The 26,062-nt window shown below is 33.7% G+C and overlaps 3 protein-coding genes and 1 pseudogene across 3 annotated transcripts; all 4 read right to left on the reverse strand.

Moving 5' to 3' along the window:
- Positions 1-422: 422 nt before the first annotated feature.
- On the reverse strand, positions 423-1,958 carry LOC104753242 (uncharacterized). Its single transcript, XM_010475521.3, has 2 exons — positions 953-1,958; positions 423-874 (listed from the first exon to the last, which is right to left on the reverse strand). Exons 1-2 carry the CDS (start codon positions 1,956-1,958, stop codon positions 423-425), a joined length of 1,458 nt encoding a protein of 485 aa, XP_010473823.3.
- Positions 1,959-10,645: 8,687 nt separating this feature from the next.
- Positions 10,646-14,414, reverse strand: LOC104749329 (uncharacterized). Its single transcript, XM_087490962.1, has 3 exons — positions 13,577-14,414; positions 12,967-13,468; positions 10,646-11,757 (listed from the first exon to the last, which is right to left on the reverse strand). The coding sequence occupies exons 1-3, from the start codon at positions 14,005-14,007 to the stop codon at positions 10,807-10,809; spliced, it is 1,884 nt and encodes a 627-aa protein (XP_087347088.1). The 5' UTR covers positions 14,008-14,414; the 3' UTR covers positions 10,646-10,806.
- A 990-nt stretch (positions 14,415-15,404) lies between these two features.
- Positions 15,405-19,187, reverse strand: LOC104749330 (citrate synthase 5, mitochondrial-like). The gene is made up of 20 exons (XM_010470932.3): positions 19,095-19,187; positions 18,905-18,972; positions 18,762-18,824; positions 18,640-18,681; positions 18,415-18,480; positions 18,255-18,320; positions 18,058-18,171; positions 17,906-17,969; positions 17,692-17,774; positions 17,547-17,599; positions 17,389-17,466; positions 17,173-17,301; positions 17,026-17,068; positions 16,785-16,871; positions 16,501-16,602; positions 16,248-16,355; positions 16,124-16,174; positions 15,977-16,050; positions 15,829-15,880; positions 15,405-15,718 (listed from the first exon to the last, which is right to left on the reverse strand). Exons 2-20 carry the CDS (start codon positions 18,953-18,955, stop codon positions 15,626-15,628), a joined length of 1,419 nt encoding a protein of 472 aa, XP_010469234.1. The 5' UTR covers positions 18,956-18,972; positions 19,095-19,187; the 3' UTR covers positions 15,405-15,625.
- Positions 19,188-20,438: 1,251 nt separating this feature from the next.
- On the reverse strand, positions 20,439-21,461 carry LOC147925025 (VQ motif-containing protein 18 pseudogene; annotated as a pseudogene).
- Between the last annotated feature and the right edge of the window lie 4,601 nt (positions 21,462-26,062).

Raw genomic sequence — 26,062 nt, forward strand, 5'->3', positions numbered from 1 at the left:
TCTCTGTTATATAAAAAAGGGGGTTTTTGATTTGTAGGAATACAAAGAGTCACGACTAAACGTTGTTTGTTTATTAAAAATTCTAATATTATATAAACAAATACAGTTTAATATAAGGGTTGTCACACTCGAAGATGTTAACTTATTGAAGATATTTTCATGTTTTCATTTTAAAAAACTTAAGACTTAGATATTGATATGATAAAGGTACTATTATTAAGGGAAAAAAACTGAATATCGGATGACAATAGTATGAAATGAAACATTATAGTAGATATTAGATGCTTAAAAGGAAATCATATATTTTGAAAGACTTCTTTGAAAACCACATTAAGGGTTTTGTTCTGAGATTTTCCTTCTTCATATGTAATCAAAATCTTCAAGTCTTTTCTGCTTGTTACTCTAGAAAATGAAACGTATAGTTATCCATGCGTAAATACGGGCTTGGGTAGATACAATCCAACTTGTTCCAACGTCTGACCTTGGCTTTTGTTTATAGTGATCGCAAATGCAAGAGCAACGGGAAACTGACGACGTCTCATACGAAAGGGAAACTTTGCATCCGGTGGCGAGTCAAACATCCTAGGAATAAGAACTCTATCATTGACGTTTTTTTTACCTGTTACAATCCTTGCTTCGATAAAATGATTAGCCATTTGCGTGACAATCAACCTCGTTCCATTGCATAAACCTCCCTTAGGATCAATATTCCTAAGCAACATGATAGGTGCTCCCTTTTTCAATGTCAGAACATGGTTAGGTAATCCAGAAACTTGAATACTGTTTAAGAATTCCTGAGTGTAGATTATATCGTCGTAAGCACTTGTATCAGAAGTCTCGACACTATCTGAACTCAAATATTGTCTCTCTTCCCCTAATTATAAAAAATTAAAATGAGAATCCATTTACACTGGAATTTAAAATAAAAATGAAAAAAATACTATATATATACCTGGAATTTGAGAGAGCATATATTGATTTATCTTATTGACATCATCATTCCTTGGACTCAGAATAGCTCTTTCGCAAAAGAATTTTGCATCGGTCCTTGTTGCAAACGATGTACCGTATATCTCTTTAACAATAGCTTGTATAGGATTATCACATTCTGTAATCAATAAATCCTTGGGTATGTCTATTTCTACCTCACCATTGTTAGGCTCGTTGATTTTGCCATCCCCAATATCGAGAAGCCATTTTGAAAACGTAGAGAGATCATTTGCATCGCTACTGTTTTGAGCCTTACGGAGTCTCATATTTTGTGTAAGCTGAAGTACTTTACAACTATTCCAAAGCAAGGATGAGTTTATGGAGGCTAAAACTATACCAACTCTACCAGCTTCTGGCACAACCGGTAGAATCTGTCTAAAATCACCCCCCAAAACAAAAACCTTACCTCCAAAAACACGATCATACTTCATAATATCTCGCAAACTCCTATCCAATGTTTCGAAACAATATTTGTTCATCATTGGAGCCTCATCCCATATAATGAGTCTTGCTTCTCTAATTAACTCGGCAAGGTGAGAATTGACATCTATCGAACACGTTGTATATTCGTCCACATGGATGGGTATACAAAATCTAGAATGTGCTGTCCGACCACCTTCCATAAACAAAACAGCTATACCACTTGACGCAACATTAAGAACAATATCACCCCTAGAACGAATATCAGCACCAAGAATACTCCATAAGAATGTTTTTCCAGTACCACCAAATCCATGAACAAAAAACATACCTCCCTTGTTTCGATTCACAACATTAATAATTTCTAAATATACGCTTTTTTGCTCATCGTTTGCCATACGTAATAACCTGTCGTAATTCTTTACTTGTTCATCACGTTTGAAGTTTCTCTCATCTATGAGAAGCCTATTCTCATTATTATCCACCACAGATCCATCTGGTTTAGGCATATTCACAATAGTTGACAAAGAGCTTCCATTAAACCGCATAATCATTTCAATCTCAGCTAGACATAGGTTTGTTATCTGTTCCTGACTTAACATTAGACCTGCATTATAAAGTAGGTTGATTTTAGTTGACATATTTTTTTATGAATAATAAACGTGAACATTGTTACATTAGTATATCTTTATATTATTTTTATACATTTATAAAAATAACTATATATGTACCTTGGTTGTTACGTACGGTTCCTTTGCAAATATAAAATATCTTCACACAATATATCCTTCCTAGCGACCCAGAGATCGAGAGGCACTGAAACACTTTTTGAAAGCAATAAAATGGCAAACAACTTCCTTAGAAAAGGTCCAAAACACCATGTATTTGCTTCTTTTATAGCTAAAATATATTCTTTGTCGTCATCCAATAATCCCAATGCAAAACAGGCATCTTTAAATTCTTCGTACAGTTTACCTTTAACCGTCTTCAAAAATTCAAAACTTGTGGCTTCTGGGACAGTATTAAGTAGAACTCTCAAGTAATAGGCCTGCCCTATAGAGGGTGGTACATAAGTAACTCTACCTACTGCAAAACTCTTTCTTTTCTTAGATCTTGGTTGCCAGATTCTTTTACTCTTAACCCACACAAACATGTTAGGAAATTCAGCATAAGTGAGACTTCTACCTTTTGGGTATTTTTTACTGCATTCCATCCAAGCCAACAATTTGGATCCTCTGGCAGAACGCTTCATAACATCTGCGATCATCTTCGTTGTAAACAACCAATTCCTGTCCAGGAAGATGAAACAGAAGTTTTTCTACGGGTGTAGTACGATAACAAATCGGAAAAGCCAATATTCGCCAAGTTGCTTCACATGCGGAGACATATCTAATAAAAATAAAAAATATTTTACATTTTTAAATTTGTCTTACATTTTTGTCTTACATTTTCAAATTTGTCTTACATTTTTTAAAAAAATATAAATATACATACCTGCAGCTATAATATTTCTTGATCTCATTATGCTCATCCTCCTCTCCTACAGTAGCTCTAATGTAATCCGGCCCTTTGGTGATGTACTTGAAAAGATATTTCACTGAGCGTGACTGATTACACCACTCAACATTAATATGAGCACGATAACGTATGGACAAATCCCGGTTGTACGGAATAACAAAGCTGTTATCACAATCAAAACCTCTTTTATGCACAAATCTTCCGTCTTGTCTCCGTTTGTATATTGGATAACCAGCGTCGTCGACGACAGTTTTTTCCATGAATGGTTTTGGAAAAAACTTAGTGCACTTACCATTATTCATGCAAACATTTTCTCGGTGATGAATACCACAAGGTCCATAAATCATAACATCAGAAACAACTTCATATAAATATTTATCCAGTTCTTTATCAGGAATCTCAGCGCTTATGAATCGATCAATGTCTTCTGGTGTACGTATTTTATAGTCTGGATGCAGGAATAAGATCATGTGTGCATGAGGTAGACCTCTCTTCTGGAATTATATTGTATACATAGCTGCACACACACACATACAAAGGCATTGTTAATAAATTAGGGTTTTAACACGTCAACAGATAGAAAATTCAATCTATATTATTAATATGAAACATACCAGAATTTACAACACCAAAAGTTTTTTCTTTAGTCACTTGTTCCATTAGTCTATCTAACTTCATCTTAAAGACTTGACAGCATATATCTGGTCTATCCTCTTTCTTAAGACGATGCCTTGTTAAATAACGAACAACTTCGGGCCACTTGGGGTTACAAGTTATCGTTATGAAAATATCAGGAAAACCATAGTATTTGCAAGTAGCCATCACATCTAAATAATGCTGCATCGTATAACGTTTCCCACCTGTAAACGATGAAGGGATATAGATTCTTTTACCGTGTTCTGCAAGATCTTCGTTTCCTTGGTTAACAACTTCAACTATTTTATCGATTCTTTCCGCCCGGAGTTTGTTTTGGTTCAGCCAAATAAAATTCAATATGTTAGATTCTATGGTTGTGAACGCGTCTACCAAAAATTGCTGATATAATTTTCCCGACATTACAATCGCTGAAGACTCTTGATATCTTTCAAATATTCGGAAAGCATAAAATTCTCTCATGGAAACTGTTTTCCTTTTCCGAAACTACAAGACATGGATAGTTGAATAGAATTCGTGTACAGTTGCATGAGGTAGTTATCATTGTATGACCTAAAAAACATAATAAAAGATAAGCATATATTTTATCAAAGATTGCCGTAATTGTTTAGATTAAACTCTTACCTTCGACATTAACAATGACACCAAATCTGACGATGTGTATAATAATGTCGTCTTGTCTTCAATTTCCCGGAAACCATCATAAAAATGTTCAAAGTAACCTAGTTGCAAATGGCATCTCAAACGTATACCACTTGAAGACGAAGAAGTTAGTTTTTATAATAAAATAAGTAAACAAAAATTCTATTAGTATTGTATACAAAACTCACTCTTTGTTTTCAATCTCAAATAAAAGTTGATGTTGGACATTGTTGTCTGAGACGTATGCGGAGCTTTCAACATGCACAAGACGACCAATCAAATCTAAAAATCAGAATGAATATATTCTGATCAGTAACACATATTTTATATATTTACTTTTTATATGACAACTCAAATAATGGATTTACTACTTACCAAGACACATATTCGAATTTACAGAGCCTGGAACAACGTCTATGAAAGATACGAAAGAAAAATAATCTTTTTCATTCAAAGAAGATATCATTTGTGCCGAAGTCATGATGTTTGATAGAATTTTAAATTTATGTGTTGTAAGTCTAAAATCCCCAACAGTTGGTGTTATATCAAAATTAGAAATAATGATCCAATTTGCTTCAGTAAATACCGGTTCGAAGCGTTGGACCAAACCCTGGTCGAAAGTTCCATGTATCTTTGAACCCTATAAAAAGAATATCAAATTAAATAAGATTCGAGTATGGATATGATTACAAGTATATGCATATATATTACCTTATCATCCGCTAATACAAACTCAACCACCTCGTTTAATGCATCATTGCAAACAAATCTTCTAACAATCTTAACCTTTATTCTTCTTTGAATGAGAGAAGGTTCTAAGTCAGCAAGATAAACACAAGAATACGAATTAGTGTTCATATTTTCAGTTTTCTTATACTTCTTTTTTTTCTTTAGAATAGGAAGCATCTGTTGAATACATATATATATACTAAATCGACATACAATATCTTGGTTAGAATATTCATTTAACCTTATTTCTGGAAAATTAACATTATCACAAGAGATAACTTACGAAATTGGTTAGTATCCATCTTTATTTTATGGTTTTATAGAAATTATCATGAATATATTTTTTTTTAAAATTAACATATATTATTAAAAAGTATAATTCAATCTTTTTCAGAATGCTAATATTATCGTATGAGATCAAGAGTGAATATCTTTGATAGTATACAAATTAAATTTACGAATATTATAGAAATTTTCCTTGAATTTAAATATAATGATTATAGTAATTTTATTCGAGGATAATGTTATTCTGAAATTACAAAGATTGTTAACCACTAAATGGGATACGAAGTTTATCCCAATCAATATTAGGCACAACACAATCTTCTACATCTTTCTCAATAACTACTCTAACTTCTTCAAGTCTCTTATGCTCCTCAATCAAATCGATGTGTCCACCTAAGATATCATCAATTAGTGAGAGTTGAGCATCAATTGTTTCAAGCTGACACGTGAGTTCGGTTGATTCTTCTTTCTTCTTCATATGTTCTTTTACTATATCAAGAATGGCGGTGAAACGTTTCGCCGTCTCCTTTTGAGAGACATCTCTAGATTTTTGAAACGCCTTTGTAACTTTGACAATTGCTTCGTCAACCCATTCATAATCGGACATGAGTTCTTTGCGTTTTCTAGAACATTCACCATCCATGACAAAAATCGAAACTATTAAATTTGAAATCAGAATTCTCGTAAGGAAAAAATTGAATTAACGACAGTAAAAAAAAACCTTAGAGAACTTACTTGAAAGATGCGGATGATAATCACTTGGTAAAAAAACTTAGAGGACGACTATTGTTAAGAAGAGGCGACGAAAGATAAAAAAACTCAACATGTAGTGGAGACAAATAGTGCTTAAATATATGTACGGAGAGTCGCGAATCCTTTCATATTAGTGTCTCATGAGGTAAAGCCCATTTGAGTTGAACAACAGTTTCAAAGCTATTGGTAATTTAAGACTATAAATTTAAGTATTAATTTATTGCGTAAAATATAATAATTTCATGCATAAGTAAAATTATTATGAAAGTCCAAAATAACAATAATAGTAAAGGTAAGTAACTGAAATAATTGTAAATGTAACTGAAAACATCTAGATGTAGGCGTATAGAAAACGCATGCTCATGGTCCCCATCATTTTTTTGTATGTGCTCTCTTCCTAGAGTTCCTACAACACATATCATACATTAAGAGACTATATTTGAAATAATTATGTAATAAACTAACAAAATAGGGTAACTTACGAACGTCTAAATGTTTCAACTTCTAGAATGTCAGGGTTAAGTCTAATTTGCGTGCATATAGTGTTGGATACAGTCCTCCTACCTACAATACATTTGGAATAGAATTAAGATTAGTAAAGTATTATTAAAAAATCAAAAAATATTAAAATTCTAACGAATGGATAGATCGTCTGTACCTTGGAATACATCAATTACACCCCATCGAATAACACAAATGAGATTTTCACCTATGGAATCTTTGTAAGCCTCATAGAACTTCCCAGCCACTATTCCGATTAACTCACACGTCAAAAGCGTATTACTAAAACAATAATCAAGAACGTTTATATGTTTAAATGTTTAAATATTCCTCCTGGTGCTATAATTTAATATGTTTAAATCCAAATACCCGGAGTCACGAAGCTCGAAAGAAATTCTAAGGTACATGGAGTACTCTTGTGTTTCGTTCTCTTTCGGTAAATAAACCTGCTTCTCACGATCTTCTACTTCAGTTTCAGCATCTTCACATGATTCAGTTTCATATTCATCGTCTACAGTATCATCAATGTCTTCCTCATATTCGACTTCACTATCATTGGTCTCTTCATCCATTATTTCATAAGAGCCTTCATCTTTGTAATCTTCTTCTTCTTGAAAACAATCATCATCAGATTCAGTATTGCCTCCATCATCGTCATCATATTCAGATCCATCAGAATCGCTATCATCCGAACTAGTATCATTGGAATAGTCCACGTTCTTGTCCAATGGATCTCGGCAACACATCTTTAACAATCGACGAATACTATCACTTTGTGATCTAAGCGCATACTTGTTGCCGTTATTCGGAACCATCGAGTTTTGTTTATGATTCCAAGTATCTAATATTCCAACATTGGTTACTTCTCCAATGACATCTTCAAATGTAAGACATAATTTCATATCAAAATCATGTATAATACAATATAAGTCAATCACGGATATATTTTTAAATATAGAGAGGATGTAACATACCGACCAAGTAATCATCACAATAATAGCCACTTTTAATTAGACTATAATCGATGAAATCAAAGTATTCTTCACCTCCAACAATCGAACCCTTAATAATTTTGGTCTTATACAAAATAATAATCTTGTATCGATGGGTTGTAGCTCTGCATGACCCATATTGGTCTGCAACTTTAAAATTTTCAATCCCAACCCAATCACCAACATTAAATTTGGACACAAATTTGTCATATACATCGCCACGAAAGCTACACTGGATCTTATTACCCTATTAAATTAAAAAAAGTTATCATATTATTAGCTTATTAATTTCAACCGTGGTCTCATACGATAGTATCATATTCATAAAATCATGTAATTATTTACGAATTTAAACATTCAACAAACCTGATTATCAGTCAAAACCATCTCTAGGGTTGAACCAAGTCGGACGGTTTTTTCTTCCCATAAAGTCAAGATTCTAACATGGATCTTCCATTCATATTTTGAAGGATTCTAACATGAAACACGATCAACCGTATTATTCATGACCACAATATAACCTGCATTATACGATTTCAGTAATTAAAATCAAATATAAAACATACGAAATAAGGGGAAGTTCTAAGAACCTTGGAATATTTCCGAGTTTTGGATATCGGTTATAAGCTCTGACATGCGTCTATATATACAAACTTAGAGATGGCTTAATTTTTTAATACATAAATTTAAATTATTAAATTAATTTTCATATTTATAATAGTAGTTATGTCTAGATATTTTCCGTAAATATTTCTTCTATATGTTCATTTACTTATTTAAACAATACTTATTTATACTATTATTTTTCGATCATACAAAATCTACTAAATATCATCTATGTTATACTTTTAAAGATGACCCCAATATTTTTATTTCAATCTTTATCACTTTAAATCTATAATAAATATGCTAATACAGTTAATTATCCATTCCAACATTTATATATCAGTTATTTATGTTAGTTTTAATGTCCCAAACAATGATTAAGATGTTAATTTACTTATTTAAACAATACTTACTTATACTATTATTTTCCGATTATACAAAATCTACTAAATATCATATTTTTACATTTTTTAAGATAATTCAAATATTTTTATTTCCTTCTTTATCACTTTAAAACTATAATAAATATGCTCATACAGTTAAACATCCATTCAAACATTTATATATCAGTTATTTATGTTAGTTTTATGTCCCAAACAATGATTTTTTCCATTTTCAATATTCTCAAATTTGTAAATTTTATAAATCGGTAACTATTCATTTTGCGTATATGGCTTTTACAAATAAAGAATATACATCAAAATATTGTTACATTTTACGTTTTAAATTTAAGGAATTTTATAAATCTACGATATATACTATTTGTTCTAAAAGCATATCTTTATTAATAGGTAGTTTTATGAGATATTTCACAAATCCAAACTCTATATTCTCATAGAAGTTGTATAGTCTAAAAGATCAAAAAATAATTTATTTATAATTAGATTATTGTTACATCCTATAGAATGCAAATTAAATTAAAGAAACAAATATTATTGGAATATTATAGGGTGATGAAAATTGTCTTCTCCTTGATTTTCTCTTCCATATCATCTTTTTATCACACCAGTATGATTTTAGAATTTCAGCATAGGTGATTTCTTTGGCTTGATCAGCTTGTGTATTATTAGTAATCCAATCCGAGAACATATTTCTTGTAATCTTCGAAGAAATCGTATCATCATTATCTAGATCATCCTTATTAACAATTCTAGTTTTCCTGCAATATAGTATTCCAAGAATAAAGATGTTTTTTAATTAATTAAGTCTTGAAAGAAGACGATCGACATAAAAATCTGGTTCTTGTAATAATACCTGATATTGAGTAGAAACAAATTTGTAGATTGATACATCTGATCCATGAAACTTAGGTCAAATAGTTATTAATATTATATGATTAGATATGAAACCACGTTACAAATAGGTACACAAAATTATTTAGAATCATAAAGAACGATATTATACATATTTTAAAAGGCCAACCAAGAACAAACAAAGTTTTATGATTTATGAATCTTGCTTCCATATAAATCTCTGCATGATCAGTAAACAAATAGGATCAGTATGAACTGTGGTATTATATGATCAGGATACAATTATAAATAGATATGAGATCATTAAATAATTATATATATCAAAATTCAACCTAAAAAATTAAAATATATTATACCTTTATAAAAAGACGAACCAACAACTATCAAAGCTTTATGATTTGTGGATCTTGTTCTCCAAGAAACCACTATACGATCAGGAAAAATAAAAAGGATCAGTCGAATACAATTATAAATTTGAGAACATTAAAGAATTATATATCAAACTCAACCTAAAATCACAAAATAATATACGGTTATTAAAGGACTAACCAACAACTACCAAAGCTTCATGATTAGTAGATATTGCTTTCCAAGAAACCACTATACGTACAGGAAGAATAAAAATGATCAGTCGAATACAATTATAAGATTGAGAGCATTAAAGAATTATATATCAAAACTAAATCTAAAAAAGGACAATATATTTTACCTTTATTAAAGAACGAACTAACAACTACGAAAGCTTCATGATTTGTGGATCTTGCTCTCCAAGATACCACTATACGAACAAGAAATTTAAAAAGGATTAGTCGATAGAACATTAAAAACAGCAAGATCGAAATATAAATATAAATTTGAGAACACGACAAATAATCACAAAAATTCAAGAAAAGAGAGATTTTGTTTTTTGTTTTTTTTTGGTTATGGTCTAAACAAATGATATCATTGTATTTATAGATGTAGAAGACCTAACTTTTTAGGGTTTTTGTATTATTAGGGTTTTCAGTAAAGAGGTGTATTGTCATCAGGCCTTTTTCCATATAGAAACCCATTTATTATTTTAACGTCGATCTTTAGACTATCTAAGCCCATTAATTTGTTAAAATTCGATTAGGTCATGCCATATTTTTGTCATCTAAAATCCAATTAAACGTATAAGAGAATCATATAGAAATTTGAGGGATTGATCTTACAAATTCTAGTTTTGCAAATAACTTTTTGTGTAAATTGATTTTTTCTGTCGATTTTTTTGATTTATTTTTAATGTGAAAAATAGGACAATTTACGTCCACAAGCAAAATATTTCAACGTGAGGGGCATTTTTCATTAATGGCAAAACGGTAAAATTTTGCTGAGATTGAATGTGAAACGTTTTGACTTGTGCTTTAATATAATAGATGATGAATATAATACTTTTTGGCACATCAAATGTACAAATACCTAACCACATACGAATTTCAGTTTCATCTTCTGGTTCTTTTCTTTGGCTGTTTACTGTCTTTTCCAGACTCCCTACCTCGTTTTCCTGTAGCCTCTGTTGTTTCTTTCGGTTGTTTTCGTTTCGATGAACTCTTACTATTATTGTTCTCTACCTCAGCCTTCTTTTTACCCGTACTGTTACTCCTCAACTCCCTTGGTTTTGCTTTACTGTTCTCTTTCTTAACATTTCCGTCGTTCTTCTTCGGAGGATCGTTTTCTTTCTTTATGTTTCCATCGCTCTTCTTCTGATTTTTACTTGCTGTTTCTTTTCCTTTCTGTGGAGAGTTCTTCTTTATTCTCTTCAAGAAATCAGCCACACTCTTCTTCTTATCCGATGGTATCGCTATTGTCTTCTTCTCTGTTTTAGGAGTCTCTTCTTTCTCATCATCATCATCACTCGACGAATCTGTTTTCGTAACCTTTTGTTTATTATTATTAATCTTGGCTCTTCCTATTTTAGTATCTTTGGCAACAACAGCAATCTCTTTAGTCGTTCTCCTAGAGCTTCTTGCACTAGTTGTAGTAGTCACAGTCTTCTCCTCTGAAACTTCCTGAGATTTCTTCTCATATTTTTCTTTTAAGCTAGATGAAGGAGACGTCTTTTTCGAAGATGAACTGTTCTTCTTACAGGCAACCAGAGGAAGAACAGGGGATTTTTGTCTAGAAACCGACGATCCAGCCTCGGATTTGATGACACCGTGACCCAATATTCCGGTTCGTTTCTTAATTTCGTTAGAGACGAGGGATCTTAGCTCTTGTGCAGCCAAGGATTCGGAGGAAGATGGAGGAAAGAAGACAATGGCGTTTGTGAAGAGAAGCTTGAGGTCTCTGTAAAAAGAGAGACTTGAAGAAAGGTAAGATCCTTTCTCCAACTTCTTCTCTATTGTCTTGATGTCCAAATGCTGCCTTATAACCCTCTTGTAATCCTTTGTCTCCTGCGACATAACAGAGATGAAAAGTATGAGACCACCTTACGCAATAGGCTTCCAGAAGGCCATCTAAAGCCCAAAAACTGTCTAGCTTAAAGAAAGCGGCTGGAAAAGTCAATATGTTGACCAAATCTTGAAAGACACGACAAAGTCATGCTTCAACGGGATGCTGCCAGGTGTCCAAAATGGTAAATGGGTGAAAGTAGGAAAACAAATTTCTCTGTTGGACGAAAAATTTCAGTATTTTTGTAACAAGTAACAACGAATAAAGTCAAAATAAGGGATCCCAATTTTAAGTACTAACATTTAAAGATCAAATACACACGAAAACATCGATACGGTATATATAAACGAGATATTTACTACCATATGAAGAATTATTTCATACTATAACAATAAGAACCAATAAAGCGTAATTATAAAATGTGGAAAAGGTGATGATCGAAAAAAAAAAGTGAAAGTTCTTATCAATTTTTTTTTTTAGACGGAGTGGTCCCTACCAAATTGGACAATGTGTGGATAAATTTAACAAAATATTATTGGTCGTCCTTGAAAATTCTTTAGGGGGAAGAAGGAGAAAAAAGTTTAACAAAAATTATTTACATTAAAACATATAGAAAAATAATGCTGCCAAAAGATCAAAAACATAGAAAGATATAATGAGAGTTTAAACTAATGCATAGCCAATCATTCTTTCTTACTTGAAACAAAATAAGTTTTTGGCTAGAAATAAGTTAACAAGTTCCTACCAAAAGAAACATACATTTTGTTGAACAAAAAAAAAGAAACATACATTTTAGCTGGAGTATAAAAAAAACACATTAGGTTTGACTATATATAGGCCTAAATATATGCTACGTATAATGTAGATACTTCTTTTAGAGTAAAATTATCTTCTAAATACTCTATTATAAGTCTTATTAAGAAAGCAATATTACAGTATTAATACTATGCAATAGTAATACATAACATTTATTATGAAAATTTCCAGGCTAGCATAATTGTTGTAAAAAAAAGCAATAGTTTATAGTTATTACGCAATGTTTCAAATTAGATAACATAACGTTGGAAAACGACGACAAACAAACAAAACGTTGGGAAAAATTTGTAATTATACGTTTAATTATAAGAAAAAAGTAATTATGTGTTTTAACTTGTAATCCTTATTACCAAAATATATCTTTTTAAAATCGAGGAAATTAAGAAAATGCTAACCTGGCTCCTAAGACGGGATTCGAACACGGAACCACGAGGATGAGACCGGATCAGCTTAATGGTATCTATCAACGGCTGTGATTTATAGCCGGCCGATTTGATCTCACCGCCACCTCCGCCGCTTCTGTACTTCTTCTGTCCTTTCCTCTTTCCATGACCAGTGGACGTTCCCGATTCATCCAACTCTCCCGAGTTGCTCATTTCCGATCTTTTACTAACCGTTTTTTCTTCCTCCTCCTCCTTCGGCGCCGCCGCCTTGTTAACCGGATCGGGATCTGAATAAGCCTCAACCCTTTTATCACCGTCGTGATCGGCGACTTTATCGACGGAGGCTGTAGAGTTGGACTCGTTCATCGACCTATTGTCGTCCCGGTCAGACTCCGTCGTTTCCCGGTTAAGCTTCGCCGGTTTAGTTTCGTCGTTTCCCAGATCTGGTTTATTGTCTCCATCATCTCCGTCTTTCTCCTCCTCCTCTAATTTCTTAACTTTTAACTGAAGCGACCTAATCAAAATAACAACAACAAAAAAAAGTTTAAAAATCGTAAAATATTAAAAAGAAAAAAGAAAAAAAATCAGATCCAGCGGCGGAGAAATAGAGACTTCTCCGTACAATATAGAGTCGTCACGTCGTTGAACCTCTCGCCGGAGCTCTGCAACATGAAGACTCCGTAACTGGTCGAGCCAAGGTATTTCACCGACTTCATCATCCTCCGCCGCCGCCGCCACCACCGCTGCTTCTCTGTTTCCTTCACCGCCGTCGACGGAATCTTCGAACCTACGTTTGAGATCTTGATACCTAAGCCTGCAATTGATGGCGGAGGCGATGAGAGAATTCCGGGAACGAGACTGAACATCTTTAGCGACGGAGTCCCAATCGGTAAAAGCATGACGCTTAACGGCGCATGTTAACACCAACTCCTCCCACGTTCCCCATACTTGACTGATCTGATTGATATTACAGTTATCGTCTCCGTCTCCGATACGATTGTTATCAAATCCACTACAACTGTTAATATTGTTAGTATCGTCGTCGTCGTTCATGCCGTTCGATATCACTGTTTCTTGTTCTTCTTCCTCCTCTCTATAACAACAACACGCTCGCTCGCTCGCAGTTTTTAGGGATTTTCTTTTATTTTTTTAATTTTTTTTTAATTTTTTTCTTTTTCTCTTATCACTTTTGATTCGTATTTTGAAGCCTTTTTTGAAATATGAAAACTATATGATTAAGTTGTTTTAGGTCTTGTTCGCTAATATTTCTCCACTTCATATGGAAAATGAATCATGATATAGACCTACGTACTAGATTTTTCGCCTTTGCTTTTTTACCCATTCCGTGTGTTTATATTTATATTTACGGGTCGGGTCGGGTCAACCCAAACCTCGCTTCGTGTGCAACAACCGTCTACGGAGGGGAGCAAGGTCGAAAATATATTACAGAAATGCCCTTCATGGGTTACTAGAAATGGAATGTTCGTTTTATATCGATGTTTGTAAGTGTGAGGTTTGGGCATGGAATTTATCCGTTTCAATAAGACATGGGCCTTATCTTATGAGTCATATATGGGCCTTATCTGGGGGGAGATTTGGACCCAGGTGAGGTCACCTACAAAAATAATAGTAAAATATTATTAAAAAGGTCTATGAATCAAATATTCGCATTTAGTACATTCATACACGAACGTTTGTTTGTGTGATACAGAGTTACAGACAGGTCTTGATGGGGTTGATGACATGATTTTTAAAACTTTTAAAGTTAAACCTATCATTAAATTAATGAAATACTTTATAGTTCACATTCACACGCAAAAGATAAAAGGGTATGTGAAAGGATATTATTTTGATAAACTTTACAAGAATAAGAAACTCGTGAGACCAACCCTTGCACTTGCAAGGCGAGACGGGTCAAAGAAGCCTAAAAAACGTGGACGGATTGACTCCAGCGCAAAAGATGACGAATCAAGTCCTGAGCCTTAACATGGAAGTATTGAACTCATATTGAAACCAAGAATCTCGTATTGCTTTTACTAGGAGGATGACTATAGGAGGTGTCTAGACTAGTCATCCTTGCACGGTCATGTCAAGACTCTGTGTCTTCGAGAGAAGAGGATGCCGTAAGCGTCAAGGAGGTCAAGTTCCTTTCTCGACATGATTTTGGTTGTTTAAGGATGACCATCCTTAATTGTATGTTTGTCTTGAACCCCTGCCCACTGGACTGACCATGACGAAGAGGACTAGGATGTGTTCCAACAATCAGTTCCATGTCGTAGAAACCTCTTCTCTTGGTTTCTAACAAGTCGGTAGCAGGATCCAGCGACTCCCATAATCCTCTTATGTTTACTCTGCGTTGTATGCGATAGTTCATTGAGGACCAATCAAAACAAATCAATGGATGGCTTGAACGGACGAGTAGGTAGGTTGACTTGTCTACATAAAAGTCAAGGATAAATATTACGGTGTCTCAATTTGAGAAAGACCTTTACTTTACTACTTTGCCATTGTTGTTTTTAGCGGAAGAACCAAAATGAAAACTCTGAAGAGAAAAATTTAGATTCAAACTCGTTTGTTTCTCTAAAAGTGGCAAAAGATACCACATTCAAATGGAAGAGATGGCTGGTTTCATAAAAGAGAGAACCTTGACCAACCACAGTCAGGGATCAACTTAGCGTTTCAAGCGCATAAAGTTATCGAGCCACTCCATGTTTACACTCTTTGGCCGCTCTAGTGGCAGTCCAAGAGCCCGATCCCATATCAGCTGAAACGGGAAAGAGAAAACAGCATCATAATAATGAGTGTGAGTTTATTTCCATGGATATCTGTATTAAAAGAGAATTGTCGACAGCGAGAATGTATGTCTGTGTGTACCTGTGAGCAGATGCCGAGACTCCTTGAGACGCCAAAAAGCACAGTGTAGTATCTAAATTTGAAAGAAATGCCACTCTATTACAACCAAGATTCAGCAAAAGAAGGTCCAATGTTAGTCACACTTAAGTGATAACGATGGAATTCGTACCTTGCTTCGGTTAGACCATAGTAGTTCAGTAGCACTCCGCTATGAGCATCAACGTTAGGCCACGGGTTCTTGACCTGCAACAGCGATTCCAAGATTCATAAGAAAATCAGAAATCTGGTAGCACATGAATGATAATGTTAATAATACCTTTCCCAGCTCAGTTAGAATAGGAGGCACCACTTCATAAAGCTTTGAGACCTATCGAGTTGAATGATTTGTGAGCCAGTACAAATTTAAGAGCAACACATAAGATTAGGGGAAAAAAACTCACCAGCTGAAAAAGAGGATCATCAGGTAAATGTTTCAAGGCAAACTCTCTTTGGCATACATATCTTGGATCCGTTTTACGCAAAACACCGTGGCCATATCCTGGAACAACCTGCAAAATATATGTTTATTTAAAGTTTCCTGGCAACATTCACAGGCAAACCACAAAATCAAAACAAACAGTCTAATTCTTTCAAGTCAGAGCATGTTAGCTAAACAATAGCTTCAAAAGGCTAAGCAGAGCAGAATTAATTTACCTTGCCACTGTTTAACGTTTTCCAAACATAATCTTTCAGCTGTTCCTTTGAAATAGTTTCTCCACATTCTTCGACAACTGATTTGATCCACAACAAAACTTCCTTCAACAAGACCATGGGAAAAACAAAAGACAAGAAAACAGACTAAGATTTCAAAATTCTTAGTTGAACATTATAAATTTAGCAGCTTACAAGAGTCATTCTTGGAACCCTGTTACATACACTTGTTGGTTTGAACAAGAGAATTATCATTTAGGAGATATATAAGATATTAAGATGGGTACCTGATTTGCTAAACCATGGAGTGGCCCAGCTAAACCATTTAACGCAGCTGCAAATGAAAGATATGGATCCGAAAGTGCACTCCCAACCTTAATAAAGAAATATCAAAAGCCAAAAACAGAACCATCAGAAATGTATAAATTCAAAACATCTGATATATGTACAAACTAAAAGTGGAACACTATCATGCATCAAGACCAAAACAAAATTCACTTGATGGCAAGATAATGTAGCAACACATACCAGGTGACCAGCGTGAACACTAACATTTCCACCTTCATGATCACTAAACCAACAATAGTAGAACAAAAAAACCATAATACACATTAAATCTTTTAGCTTATTAATTATGTTTTGAGACATGTTGAAACAGAGAGAACCAGAAGAAACCTGTGGATAGTGACATAAAGCCTCATGAGCTCTTTCATCTGAGGACTATCATATCCCAGCATGTGTGAAAAATTTCCACCATAATCCAAAGAATCATCTAATGGAATTATGCTACTATCCTTGTACATCCTGCAATGCTAATTAGAATGCTAATTTAAGAAGAGTAATAAGTAACAAGTCCCGAAGAAGGCATTGGGAAAGGGCATAAAAGCTTACCTCCGATAAACGTATGAAGCTACAACGGGGACACGAGCAATCAAGTTTAAGGCATCCTCATAGGTTGGCTCCCAGAACCTGCAAAGGAAAACTCAGTTTATCTGATGCCTGCTACTAAAAGGCAATCAAGAAACAAACCGAAACTTGAAAGTTTATACTTTGACTTATGAACATCACCCTGCTCATATGCCTTCTGAAACTCACTTTCAACCTGAATAACAACTCAACAAGATAAGATCATCGCAAAATTAGTAAATTTTAAGAGTTACAAATACCAATCTAGTATATAACAGAGCCATCCACCTGAAGGGCCATAACACCGCTAGCAAATTGAGTCATTGGATGAGATGTCGAAGGCAGAGCATCTATAGCTTTGTAAACATAATCTGCAATGTAAAACTCAAGTATAAACTAGAGTTATGTTTGCAACAAACATAATCTGTATTTTCCTAAGTACTGATGGATCATTAAATTGAGATAAAGAAATAAAAACAGAGTCTAGAGGTGAACTACAAACCTGGAACAGCAGCACGATGAGCCAACTCTTTTGACAAAGCATTGACTTGCTCTTTGCTTGGCACCTGTATATCGAAAAGAGGGAAAACTATACTTCAGGATCATTCATGGTACATTACCATAAACCATACTAAAATGTTGAGATAATTCAACCTTCCCAGTTAAAAGAAGCCACAGAAGACCCTCAGGCAAAGGCTCTTCTCCAGATTGAGCTGAAGGTAATACTTTCTGGCATTCAGGAATTGACATGCCCCTAAAGCGTATTCCCTGTAATAAAATATAAGATCATTACAATAACGCTTAAGATACTGACCAGACAGTTATCTTTATGAACAAAAGTATATTGATACCTCATCTGCATCAAGCAATGAGGTTTCCCAAAGTAATCCAGTCATCCCTCTCATTCCACCAAGTACCTTCACAAATACCACATTAAAAACGGAGTACTATATCTTAAAAGAGAAAGCCTTCATAATGAAACAGAGCGGATAAAGATCATTAGATCCATACCATATCAACAGTAATGTTCCCCAATTGAACCTTTCCATGTTCTGATTTCAGTTTCTTCAAACGGTCCTGAAATTGGAAGTTGCATATGAGAAAAGACAATAACTAGACTAGAACAAAGACAAGAGATTCACTGCATTTGATATGTCCTAAACTTAGAAACAATGTCATTCACTAGAACCAGAAGTATACAAGTTCAATTTTAAAGACAATGATGTAGAACCTTACCTGTTGTTCTGGGATTATCTCTCGCATCTGCGACTTCAAGTCCTGCATTGCCATCATATAAACAACATCAACACCAAATATTGAACTGCTACACACGAGAACGTGAAAACCTAAAAACTAACCAATTCAGAAGAGCTCTGCATCTGGAGCCATCTAGCGGAGTTGCTAAGTGAAGATTGTTGCACCTGCTTATACTAGATCTGATCACCAATCGATTCACATAAAACAAAACACAAACAAAAAGGGTGAAGCCAAATCTACTCACAGCTCGTGACCGAAGCCTTGAAATGGCTGATACGCCGCGATAAAACACCATCCTTTTAAAACGCACACCTGTCACCAATTTTTTTTCACATAAACATTGATCCGTTAATTAGGGCTATATCCAAGCGATAGAGATTGGCCAAATTAGAGAGGATTTACACATGAACGAGAGAGCGTGGAGAGAAGTTTACCAGAGATTCGAAATTTTAAACGTTCAGCCAAAAATTTAGAGATGTTCAGATATATCTGCAACTGCAACGTGACCAACAAGCGTCTCTGACTCTGACTGTGTTATCAGAGAGACTACAAAATACAACATAAGTAAACCAAAACACGGATTTTTCCTACTAAACCGTAATAATAAACCAATTGATTACAATGCGTAAAACCAAACCGATCGGGTTATATACGGTTAATTCCGTGACTCGCAAGATTCGAAGCAGCCGTAACGATTCTAAAGCCTAAAAACAAGGTCATGATAAAAAAAAATATATGTCTGCGCTTCAGTTAAGAAAAAAGTATTATTGGTTGTAGAAAACGTATATATTTTTGGTTTTAACATAAATTTCTAAAACACGGATTCTTCCTACTAAACCGGAATAATAAACCAATTAATTACAATGCACAAAACCAAACCGTTCGGGTTACATACGGTTAAGACCGTGACTCCCAAGAATCGAAGCAGCCGTAACGATACTAAAGGCTTAAAACAAGGTCATGATCAAAAATATGTCTGTTGTCTAAATTTTTAAAAAGAAAAAAAAGTAGCTGATTGGGTTATATAAAACGTATATTTTTGGTTTAACATAATTTTATTTTGTTGGATGATGTTAAAAATTGTCAAAATTTGTCAATCGAATAAAATTATTCAAGAAAAAGAAACTTCGTTATTATAATATTTTGGTCGAATGGGCGGTTTGATATTCTTCATCTCCATTAGTAACCTTTTCCATTCTTTGAAAATACTGTTGAATGATGTAATACAACTATTAACAATAATAAATGTAACTACTATAGTTCTTACTAAAACATTACATATTATATGACACTATTGATCATTATGTCATCCAAATATAAACTAATATATCAATGATTAAGATTGAAAAATATGACATCCAAAATTATTTTTTGGCAACGCTACGTATATTCCCATTACAACTCATTATAATCGTGTTACCATAACGTATTAAAAGCTTAAGGAAAAGATTAACATTTCCCTCCAAATTCTAATATATATGCTGAAGGATAAATGGGTTTATAGATAATAGATGCTTACCCTTTTTCCCTTTTTTTTTCATTGAGATGCTTTACCTTTCTTAACGTAATAACGTTGTATATATAAATACATCTTTTTGGTATTCAAAGTTTTGTGTGAAACCTTGAACTAATCTCTAAATTAAAGCAATTAAAACTTTATTCATTTTGTATATTAGAATCTATACTCTTTTAGAGTAATGTAAGAATCACTTATCTTTTTACTATTTCGTTTATTCATCTATTATCTATAAATTATGACTTATGAACAAACAAACAAATAAATTAATGATAATTATCATTCTCGCGTTTTTATACATAAACTTGCGCAGCGGCAGAGTCGATCACAAATACATCAAAGAATTATTAATACACGCTCGCGTGAGTACAACGTGTTACACCAATATTGAGTAGAGCTTTAACATGATCGGAGATCAAAACTCAAACTTTCTCTTGGCAAAATCATTCTACCAAGTTAAACTCATCACTACACTCTTTTTTTTGGCAAATGAAGTCAGTCTACCAAATTAAATCAAAGGGCACCAAAGAAAAAAACCAAACATGTGTACATATGTATAAGTTATGCGTATGTTCCTACCTATATGATGAATTGACGATCGTCGTCTCAACCATGTATATATGCCTCGTCGACCATGTCGCCTTGTTATGTCTCATATGGAAGAAATGATCAGATCATCAAAACCCATATATGACTCACGATTTGTAGAAGTCTTACATATCAGGGTAAGGTGTGACCGCGCGAGTTATTTATTGTTGTTGAAGATCAAACCATCGACTTGAGAATATGTTGTCTTCTTCATCAAGATCGATCAAACCATCTAAATCAAAGTAAGTATTGGCGTTCGAACTTGATCCCCATTCTTCCTTCACTACGTTGCTCCCTATTATTCTGTTGACCAGCTCCATCGTATGTTGTTGGTCGGATTCTTGAGGCAGGGGCGGTGGTGGTTGGAAATTTGTTTTGGTTATCTTTTTCTTAGAACGGGTTTTGGTAATCTCCGGTTTGCCGGTCAGACTTTGGACGAGTGTACGAAAGTTCTTGACATCGGTGTTGATGATCTCTGGTGCAAATATATGGATGATACGGATCTTAGGCTTGATCTTGGTTATTATTTGGGAATTCTTGTTCATGGGAACCAAAGTTTTTGAATAATCTCCGTAAAAGCTTTGATGAGGAAGATGATCTAGATCGTACTCAGGCTTCATTGAATTTCTCACCATTTAGACGGAAAAGGAAAGAAGATTTGGTTGTTTGTTGTTGTTTTTTGGTTGAGGTTTCTTGTTTTGTTTCAAGAAATAATATGCATATGTTGTGGAATATCTCTCTCTATATATACCCAAAAAAACAAAATGTGAATATGATAATAAAGTATGTAATTAAATACAATATTATTTGTTAGTTGGTCAAAAACATTTGTTAAGGACAAACTGAATAGGAAAATGAATAAGAAATATAAGACGAAATAGCTCTGTACCTGCCCTCCATTACACACATAACAAACAACTTGATATGTAAATAAATATCCAAGAGAATGATCTGTTTCTTTTACGCTATCGGAATAAAATGGGTTTTCTAATTTTCCAAATGATATATTAAAAATCAATTAGCTCTATAAATAAAGAAGTAAAAACATACATACGAGTAGATGGCGTGAGCAATGTTTTATTTTAATGACTATGAGGGGTTGACTTTAGCTCGTCGACTAATTAACCTTTGGATGTGAATTTGACTTTGTGTTTATTATACGAATTTGTTAAAAAATGTCGGCATATTTAATCTTACATGGCTTCTGAAAACAGGGTTTCTTCTAGTTTTGTACATACAATGATACTTATCTTTTTTTGTAAAGATGTTAAATAAATTAAAACATTCTTCTAGGTTAAGGTAAATTTTAATTTAAGGTGAATATGTAATTGTTTATTGTCTACACTAAACATCGTTTTTTAATTATTAGTTATATAGTCTAACTTAAGACTTTGGTTGATATTAGAAGTTTACATAGAGATTACATACAATAAAATTACAACCAAGAAAAAAAACAAAAAAAAAAATCAAATTCTATGTGATCAATAATAACAACCGGTGAATTTGCTGAATAACAAAAAAAAAACTAATAAATAATATAACCATCTATTCGAAAAAATTAGAAATTTAGGATTAAGGGTAGGGTAAATTACAATTTTGGGTTTTATGGTTTGAAGGTAGTGGTGGTTAGGGGTGGACGATGGTGGTGGTCCGACGGCTTCCACCGGTGGTTCGGCAGCTTCTGGCGGTGGTTCGGTGGCTTCCGGCGGTGTCCGGTGGTTAGAGGTGGTGTGATGTGATAGAAAGTGGTTTTTTAGGAAATAGAGGGGGTGTGGTTGGTGGTAGGGATAGATAAAGTGATAGTAGAGATAGATATAATAGGATTTATATAGGACCGACGTACTATTTCCCCCTCGGAACTATCATATCGTTCCAGTTTCCCATCGATTTTTGCCTTCTTACTAGTTCTCCTTCAGACTTATCTTCTCCGACTATTTCCCCCCGAATCCATACTTCTACGCCTATTTCCCCATCGAACTGGGATTACACGGTTTTGGTACAAAACTAGACAGAAAACAATCTCAAACCGGTATGAAACCAATTTATAACCCGAGAAACAAATACAACCCGACCCGACTTCTTCTTCTTCTATTTTAAATCGAGAAGAAGAACTAAGAACCCTAAAATCGAATTTGTAAAGAAAACCTCTCTCGATTTCTCTCAAAATAATGAGCAATGTCTCTGGATCTTCGAGCTCTTCGACAAATGTCCGCGAAAGAGGAAGAATTGTTGGTGTACCTAAGAGATGTTGGTGTGGAGAAGCAATTGTGGCCAAAACTTCCAAATCCGACCATAACCCAAATCGACGATACTTTCGTTGTGTGTATGCAGATAGTAATAAAGTAATGACAATCACGTTTATGGTCTACACTATTACTAACTCGGTTCTAAACGATAATAACAATCAATTGTCTATGGTCTAGCTTATGAATGACAATCACATTTTCAATCACATTAGAAACTGATACACTCTTAATCAAAACATAAAACATATCCAACCACACATACCTTTTGTCGATCAGACACCATAATGTAACCATCCCCATCACCTAATTCCAAGTCAATCTTCAGCCTATTCACAAGCCATGACCAATTATATGTGTTCTCAACTTGAACAACACACCAAGCTATTGGGTAAATAGCATTATTAGCATCTCTCCCTAAAGCAACCAGCAATTGTCCCTTGATCTTTTCTTTCAAGAAACAACCATCAACTCCTATCAGTGGTCTGCATGATTTTTTCCATGTTCTTCTAAGAACATCAAAGCAAACATAGAATCGCTTAAACACATCATGTCCAGCATCGTTCTTCACCGTATCAATCTCTACAACAGAACCTTGATTTGCTTCCAATATCTCAGCCCCACAGTCTCTGAGCCGTTCAAATTGAGTGTCATATTCAAGCTCTATCCATCCCAAAGCCTTTCTCCTAGCAGCTTGACATTGACCCCTAGTAACTGATATCTTCCACTTCTCCATTATTGTCTGTTCCATCTTCAAAGGCATGTAATATTCTGGTTCTTCTCTAATCTTATCAAGAAACAACCTAGCTATGACTGGGACCCTAAACATTTCACACTCTCCATTAGGTACACAAATATGCTTGTTCGTGTAGAGTGTAATCCAAAACATCGAGTCATTTTGAAGAGATGCGGCATACACTTTCCACATACATTTCCCTTTAGCACCAACACACTTAAAAATCGATTCTATCCCTATCATACTTGTATTGCTTCAGGTTACATCCGCTTGCCAGTGCATAGTCGAGAACACACTCTTTAAAAGCAATTCCATTGTAGAAGCTTTGCCTTTTGTACATCGAACCATCACCACGAACGATTCCACACCCCCTTCTCGCAGCACCACTACGATCACGTTCCTCATCCTCATCGTCGCTTTCTAGGTACACGTTATGGCGAATCGATTCCTCCGCATTCGTAAAATCTGTTGCCAACTTGTCTATATGAAATTCATCTTGATCCTCAGCTTCTTCATCGAAATCTACTCCAATAGGCGGAGTAGTAAAGGGAATTAACGCCATCGCAAGCGCCAAGAGAGAAGAATCGGGAAGAAGAAATCACAAAAAAAATCTTAGGGTTCATCGAGAGAGAAAGGAAAAAAATCGATTTGGGGATTTTTGTTTTTTAGGTTAAAATTAGGTTTAGTTATGTAATCGGGTTGTAATCGGTTAGTAATCCGGTTTAATAAGGTTTAATTTGGTTAATAAGATTTGTGGTTGGTTAATCAAAACAGTAAACCGTTTTTAACCAAAACGATGGGATGATAGATGAGAAGTTTAAGTTTGATGGGGAAATAGGCGTATAAGTATGGATTCGGGGGGAAATAGTCGGAGAAGATAAGTCCGAAGGAGAACTAGTAAGAAGGCAAAGATCGATGGGAAACTGGAACGATATGATAGTTCCGAGGGGAAAATAGTACGTTGGTCGTTAATATAGTATATAATGTATATTGTATAGAAAATATATGAGAGTAGTTAATTATTAAATTTTGGTTCTATAATAGAGGAGAGTTTTGCTCCAATGGTTTTCTCTATTTTTTCCTTAAAAAAAGAATATTCCAAATAGATTCTTTTTTTTTTACAATTAACACCTTTTATTTATAAAAATTGCAAACTAACCCATTTTACTTTAAATTTGTAACACTTTCATAAAATTATTATTTTTATTTAAATTAAATATTTATTATTATAAATAGCATTACGTCGTACAAAAGAATGGATTATACAAAAGCGGAATAATCAACAAGCTCCTCCTCCATCTACATCATTTGGTTCGTTTGGACAATATTTTAGCAATATTGGTGGATCCCAAAGTAATTTACCGGATTATTAAGTTATTAGTTTTTTGTATTAAAATAATTATTATGGATTGAATGAAAAATAAATATTATAATTTATAGAAATTATCTTTTCCAAATGGTAGTCTCAATATTTTAGACTAAATATTTAAACTTGAATTTTTATTATTAGTTTTTTAAAATAATTATTTTATTAAATTTGTATTATTAGTTCTTAAAATTTTTATTTTATTTATTTTGGTCATAAATAAAAGAAGTTAAAAATTAAGAAGATTATTTTGCAAATAAAATAGTTTATCTCTATTTATAGAGGAAAAAGTAGAGTTCCTCTAAAAATAGAAGAAAAAATAGCAATAGATGTGAAAATAGAGATTTATTAGACTAAAACTAATTTATAATAGAGTTTACAAGATAAAATAAAAGACACGACAGAAACTCGTCGCACGTGATATGTGGTACAACAGCGCACGTGGAAGGCTTTTTGGTCTGTTTTAATTACTGATTAGATTAATAATCCGAAACAGTGGCCACTAATCATACGGAGAGGTCAAACCATGTGTGGTTATCCAAACTAGTAGTAAAAAGAATTATTATACCTACATCAATTCGAGTTTTTTTTTTTGTTTGATTCACTACTTGAATGTTGTTGCATCAACAGATTTCAAGGTCAAATGTAACTATTTTAATTCCTAAAAATAGAACATAGTTTGACATTCTCGTGTTTCGATTATTATATAAAAATTTAAACGGTTTTGACATTTGTAAGCGTGTTAGCTGTAAGATACTTATTTGTAAAAAACAAAAGACATATTGTTTCAGCCATTAATTAAAGTTGATACGCGGGATTGTTGACTTAATCTTCTTATACCAGAGAAACAAATCTCCTTATAACTCTATAAGTCCTATAGTACAGTAGTACATGTTATGAATCATACACTACAACGTACCACCGTTGATCCAATTTCTTTGGATGCATATCAT

The sequence above is a fragment of the Camelina sativa genome, chromosome 16, assembly GCF_030686135.1.
Source record: "Camelina sativa cultivar CO46 ecotype springtype chromosome 16, ASM3068613v1".
Classification (NCBI taxonomy): domain Eukaryota; kingdom Viridiplantae; phylum Streptophyta; class Magnoliopsida; order Brassicales; family Brassicaceae; genus Camelina; species Camelina sativa.